The sequence below is a fragment of the Chaetodon auriga genome, chromosome 5 (genome assembly GCF_051107435.1).
Source record: "Chaetodon auriga isolate fChaAug3 chromosome 5, fChaAug3.hap1, whole genome shotgun sequence".
NCBI classification, from domain to species: Eukaryota; Metazoa; Chordata; class Actinopteri; order Chaetodontiformes; family Chaetodontidae; genus Chaetodon; species Chaetodon auriga.
In genome coordinates, this window is record NC_135078.1 from 11,514,885 (window position 1) to 11,521,488 (window position 6,604).

The 6,604-nt window shown below is 41.4% G+C and overlaps 2 protein-coding genes across 2 annotated transcripts; both read right to left on the reverse strand.

Annotated features, from left to right (window-relative positions):
- Positions 1-1,295: 1,295 nt before the first annotated feature.
- Positions 1,296-2,729, reverse strand: LOC143320519 (zinc-binding protein A33-like). The gene has a single exon (XM_076730243.1). The coding sequence runs from the start codon at positions 2,727-2,729 to the stop codon at positions 1,296-1,298; it is 1,434 nt and encodes a 477-aa protein (XP_076586358.1).
- Positions 2,730-4,903: 2,174 nt separating this feature from the next.
- LOC143320520 (nuclear factor 7, brain-like) lies at positions 4,904-6,331 on the reverse strand. The gene has a single exon (XM_076730244.1). It carries the CDS (start codon positions 6,329-6,331, stop codon positions 4,904-4,906), a length of 1,428 nt encoding a protein of 475 aa, XP_076586359.1.
- Positions 6,332-6,604: the final 273 nt, after the last annotated feature.

A 6,604-nucleotide genomic window follows, 5' to 3' on the forward strand; every position in this document is an offset into this window, starting at 1 on the left:
TGGTCACTTATGAAAGAAATAAATATTAAATCAATTATTAATACGTTAATGTTGTTTTTTTTTACGTTAACATCGTAAGTTTTTCACAAGAAGCGGCTGAGTGGACTACTTCATATCGCTCGTTGTGACGCGTTGCCAAGGTAACCGGCTCTGGCCACAGAACCTGCAGCTCGGTCGGCGCAACTGTTATATTAGACCTAATCAGAGGAGGGAAGTGACATGATTGCTTAACGTTATGTTACGTGATACAAAGTATCGTTTCAGAGGGCAAGTGCACCTCTTACCGCTTGTGTGTGTCCAGAGGATGATGCCAAATTTTGTTTCAAAGACTCAAAGTCCACAGATAGTTTCCTAAATCATTTTTATTGCAAGAAATATTATCCACCATTCACTCTGATCATTAAATGTGGTTAAAGGAAACTATAAAATCACTCATGTTGTCTACTGTCTTGCCGTTGTGTTAAATAAACTGTGAAATAATGTATGTTCTGAGTTTCTGTTGCCACGGTGACCAACTGGCGTTTGAGCCAGCGCAATAATTTAGAACAATCAGGCTATTTGACCGGAACTTTTTTATAGTTGTCCTACAACTCTTTTTAACGGAGACCCTGCAGCCAATCACAATCGAGTATTCACCCAAAATAAGATATTAGTTGACATGGGAGCTTGTAACATTTGTAAGTGAAGAGTTTTAATAAGGCTAACTGTTAACTGAGCTCCTCATATCAACAGGTCGCCATTATTAAAAAAAAACAATCGGTGCGCAAAGCATCTTGGGATATGGGAGGCCGTGAAGGATAGTAGCGACGCATCCTCCAAATACAGGGAAAAGGAGGACGCATTTGTCGGCTGCATTTGGAGGATCCTTCGAATTTGGACAAATTGGGACAGCCTTCACGCAGCGTTATGACGTAAGCGGCCTTCAAATCCATCCTCCGAAGGATGCAGCCCCTGAATTGGGACACAGCTAGTTACACACAGAGAAGGTAATAATCAGGGACAGGTGAGTGAGTGGTCGCAGGTGTGGATGATGAAAGGCGGGAAAACACAGGAAACTGAAACGACACAAGAGGTTAACATTACAAAATAAAACAGGAAACAACATGACCACAATCCAGACTGTTACAAGATGAGGCTTTCTGTTCTTCCTGGATCTCCACATTTTCTTCATTTACTTTCAAATTACAGGATTTTCACCTTTAAAGAACTAACTGTTATTGTCTGTGATTGACATGAAAGCAGCACATTATAAAAATCTGAATGAATCACTTGGACCTCACCATCCTCCCTGATCATCACACAGAAACATCACTTTGACACATTTTGATAGCAGCAGTTTTAGCATCACCAGCTTCTCCAATACTGAAATATGGGAAGAGTTTCTCAGTGAAAGTATCTTTGTGAGTGCAGATGTGAGTCATGTCTTCAGGGTCGTAGAAGGACACCTCCCCCCTGTCATAGTCCAGCTGGACTCTGATCCTCTGGAGACTCTTCTTCACTGTGACAGTCTTACCAAGACCATTAGTGTATTTTCCACGGTGATGCAATAAACACCAGATTCCATATTTTGGTGTACCCTGCCGCTCCCCCTTCCTGTCAACTGACTCTTTAGCCAAACCCACAGCCCAGTGAGGATGGTCTCCCACCTCTACCTCCCAGCTGTGTTTCCCTGAGCTGAAGCCCTCAGAGCCCAGAACAGTGGAATACTTAGTGTTTCTCTCTGGATTGTCAGGAAGCTGCTGCTTTGTGTCTCCACGCCTCACACTGGTCAGATCATCAGACAGATAGAGCCTGCGGTGTCCAGTGTTTGGGTCCAGAATGACAGGACTGAAGTGGACCTTGTCCTTCATCTTCTTCCAGACTGTGAAGGACAGGTTGCCCAGGTGTTTGGCCACATCTATCAGAGCTCCTGAGAGCAGCTGTGGATCTGACAGTGAGCACTGGACTCTGGCTCTGCTCTGAGTGGCTTTATAACTGCTGAGGAATGGCACGTTGTGTTTCTGCAGCTCTTCTTCAACAGCACAGATACTGTCTGACAGAGAGGAGATCTGCTGCTCAATCATCTTCATCTCTCTGCTCACAGTCGTCCCCTTCTGCTCCTCTTCCTCCCTCAGAGCTGCCAGTCTGGACTCCTCTTCCTCTTTCAGGAACTGGTGGAGCTTGTTGAACTCTGCTCTGATCTGCTTCTCTGTGGACAACAGCTGCTTCTTGGAGTGTTGAATCATTTCTTTGTATGTTTCCTTCACTTCTTTGTATTTGTCCCTCTCGTCCTGCAGAGACTGTAAGTCAGATTTCAGCTGGTCCTTCAGCTCACTGACTGCTTGTTCTACAGGAACCACCTTGTGACTGTGGTGCAGAGAAAACTCACAGACAGGACACACAGCTCGCTGCTCGTCCTCACAGAACCAATAAGAGACATCTGGATGTTCATCACACACGACCTGCTCTTTCTCTTTCTTCTTTCCTTTTTCTGTCTCAGATGATCCAGATTTCTGTCTCTCAGCAAAGGAGTCAGCCAGTTCCTTCAGTGAAAAGTTCACTCCTGTTTTGTCCTTTGAGGATTTTCTTTTACAAATGGGACAGTTGTTGTTTTTAGCTTGTTCCCAGAATTGTTGCAGGCAGCTTGAACAGAAGCTGTGGTTGCAGCTCAGAGACACAGGATCTCTGAAAGTCTCTGAACTCACATGGCAACTCAGGAAACTTTCCAGAAGAGCAGTACTCTCAGCCATCTGTATCCAAATTGTCTTTCAAAAGCAAGACTCACCAAATTCGTGTCCCTCTGTATTAAAGATCACAATCCTGCTTCTTCCTTCTTTGTCTTTCTGGTATATTTCTGTTACCCTGTAATGGCGTCTCAGTTCCAGTCAGAAACGTCAAAATCAGTTTTAAGTTTCACTTTCTTTCCTTTAAAGTGAATAACTGACAGCTGACATGACATTTTCTGACCAGCAGATGGGGCTATTTGATTTCTTTACTTCTCATCTGTTAACTTTCCATATCCTCCTGAGAACCAAGGGAAAAAAGTATAGTTCAATTAAATTTTTTTGTGATTTCCTGCCTTTTTGGAGCTAAAACAACTCACAATTTAGAATTTTGTTAAAATCTTTTTAGTTTAGATTTTCCAGCATGTCCACTGTAGTGGACTAACAGAACAATTTTACCAAAACACAATGAAATCATAATCAGTTGACAAGAAAACAAAAACGTCAATCCATTCTTTGAATGAAAATGATCAATTGGTGCAGATCTTTTGATGAACTACTGAACAAAATTGACATTATTAAACATTCATAAAATTGCTGTTATTTTTCCGAACAAGAAGTTTAACTGAACTCTGATTCCAATTTTATGATTCCTGACATGTTCATGAACAAGAGAATATATGATGACCATAGTTAAAAAACATATATATCTTAACAATATTTGACTTACCTTTTCTCTTTTTCTGGCATTTGCGTTTTGCTACTGTCTCCATTTTGTCTCAGCATGAAAACAAAGTTCCCCTCATCCCACCCAAACACACGAGGTAGCATTGGAAAGGCCAGGATGTCTTCTACTGAGCACACCAGGACTGAGTAGGGTAGCTCAAAGGAGTCAAAAGATATAAACCAAAACCAAATGTCCACTACAGAGGACACAAATGAATATGCTGGGTCTCATGAAGATATGATGAGCCTTGGAATCCTTAATAATAAAATGATCATTTAAATAGAAAAGTCAGTCAGTTTCAATCATTCCAAACACAGAAAGCAGCATGGCTTTGACTGTTCGTACTGGCAGAAGTAACCCAGGACACACATGAACTCAGTCATGTTTTCAGCAGAACATTTGCAAAGCAGGTAGAAAACCAACAAGTTTTTCAACACAACATAAAGTCAGTCCACAGTTATCCAGAGTACATCCTGACGTCCATCCAACACACACTCGTGCGCTGAAATTTGAGGATTTGCTGTTTTTATTTGGGATCTTTCATTATTTTCTCATATTTGATCAACTAAATAAATCAACACACTGATATTAGAAACAGTCTTTAGTCGCAGCCTTAATTCACACAATCTTAAAGTCACTAAAATACTTTGTAGAGAAATACAAACAGCATCTGACACCATCCAACAATTTCTGCAGACTTTTCTGCAGCAAAAGAAGCACAAATAAGGAAGGAGGCTGAGTTTGTTCATCTGGATGAAACTGAAATAATATATGGAAGATTGTATTTGACACAAATGGCAAAAAAAAAAAATAAAAAATGAACAGCTGAATTATTTCATCAACGTTCTCCACAGTAAAACATGTTGATCACAAAAACATCGAAACAATCTGAAAATCTGTATGAACAGAAATGCATGTTGAGAAAATTACTGATTTTTTTTTAAACTTGGATAATAGACGGAAAGTAATTGTGAAATGATAAAAATAAATAAGGCAAGATGAGGCTTTCTGTTCTCTATGATTTCAAATGAAAGCCTTTTTAAAATGTGTGTTTGTTGTTCATCCTTGAAAACTTCAAATAAATCTGTAGATGAAAGTTTTCTTATTTTAATTATCACATTAAATCTACTCGTCCAACTTGTTGCAGCATCTTTACTCCACAAACACCATTTTGGAAAGAACGCTTCACACACTGAATTAATCCTGAATTCACACTTCAGTTTGTCATTCTGTGCTTTGGAAATATATTTGATGTCAGACACCGACCAAGGAATGTGTTCCATCATGTCATTTGCTGAAAGAGACAAAATATTATTTTTTATTTAACCTGGATCTCCACATTTTCTTCATTTACTTTCAAATTACAGGATTTTCACCTTTAAAGAACTAACTGTTATTGTCTGTAATTGACATGAAAGCAGCACATTATAAAAATCTGAATGAATCTCTTGGACCTCACCATCCTCCCTGATCATCACACAGAAACATCACTTTGACACATTTTGATAGCAGCAGTTTTAGCACCACCAGCTTTTCCAATATTGAAATATGGGAAGAGTTTCTCAGTGAAAGTGTCTTTGTAAGTGTAGATGTGAGTCATGTCTTCAGGGTCGTAGAAGGACACCTTCCCCCTGTCATAGTCCAGCTGGACTCTGATCCTCTGGAGACTCTTCTTCACTGTGACAGTCTTAAAAAGACCATTACTGTATTTTCCACTGCGATGAAAGAAACACCAGATTCCATATTCTGGTGAGGCAAATCTCTCCCCCTTCCTGTCAACTGACTCTTTAGCCAAACCCACAGTCCAGTCAGGATGGTCTCCCACCTCCACCTCCCAGCTGTGTTTCCCTGAGCTGAAGCCCTCAGAGCCCAGAACAGTGGAATACTTAGTGTTTCTCTCTGGATTGTCAGGAAGCTGCTGCTCTGTGTCTCCATTCCTCACACTGGTCAGATCATCAGACAGATAGAGCCTGCGGTGTCCAGTGTTTGGGTCCAGAATGACAGGACTGAAGTGGACCTTGTCCTTCATCTTCTTCCAGACTGTGAAGGACAGGTTGCCCAGGTGTTTGGCCACATCTATCAGAGCTCCTGAGAGCAGCTGTGGATCTGACAGTGAGCACTGGACTCTGGCTCTGCTCTGAGTGGCTTTATAACTGCTGAGGAATGGCACGTTGTGTTTCTGCAGCTCTTCTTCAACAGCACAGATACTGTCTGACAGAGAGGAGATCTGCTGCTCAATCATCTTCATCTCTCTGCTCACAGTCCTCTTCCTCTGCTCCTCCTCCTCCCTCAGAGCTGCCAGTCTGGACTCCTCTTCCTCTTTCAGGAACTGGTGGAGCTTGTTGAACTCTGCTCTGATCTGCTTCTCTGTGGACAACAGCTGCTTCTTGGAGTGTTGAATCATTTCTTTGTATGTTTTCTTCACTTCTTTGTATTTGTCCCTCTTGTCCTGCAGAGACTGTAAGTCAGATTTCAGCTGGTCCTTCAGCTCACTGACTGCTTGTTCTACAGGAACCACCTTGTGACTGTGGTGCAGAGAAAACTCACAGACAGGACACACAGCTCGCTGCTCGTCCTCACAGGACAATTTAGGCTCCTCTTGATGTTTACTACACAACACCTCCACCTTCTTCTGTCTTTTTTCTGTCTCAGATGATCCAGATTTCTGTCTCCCAGCAAAAGCTTCAGCCAGTTCCTTCAGTGAAAAGTTCACAACTGGATGTTCGTTTGAGGATTTTCTTTTACAAGTGGGACAGTTTTTGTCTTTAGCTTGTTCCCAGAATTGTTGCAGGCAGCTTGAACAGAAGCTGTGGTTGCAGCTCAGAGACACAGGATCTGTGAAAGTCTCTGAACACACATGGCAACTCAGGAAATCTTCGAGAAGAGCAGTTTTCTCAGCCATTTCTATCCAAATTGTCTTTCAAGAGTAAGACTCACCAAATTTGTGTCCCTCTGAATTAAAGATTACAATCCTGTTTCTTCCTTCATTGACTTTCTAGTAGATTTCTTTCACCCTGTAATGGCGTCTCAGCTCCCGTCAGACACGTCAAAATCAACTTTATGTTTCACTTTCCTTCCTTTGAAGTAAATCATTGACAGCTGACAGGATATTTTCTTACAGATGGGGCTATTTGATTTCTTTACTTCTTATCTGTTAACTTTCCATATGATGAGC

What these genes read in the sequence shown, in the direction of transcription:
- LOC143320520 (XM_076730244.1), bottom strand. Translation starts at nt 6,331, where the DNA reads ATGGCTGAGAAAACTGCTCTTCTCGAAGATTTCCTGAGTTGCCATGTG.
- LOC143320519 (XM_076730243.1), bottom strand. Translation starts at nt 2,729, where the DNA reads ATGGCTGAGAGTACTGCTCTTCTGGAAAGTTTCCTGAGTTGCCATGTG.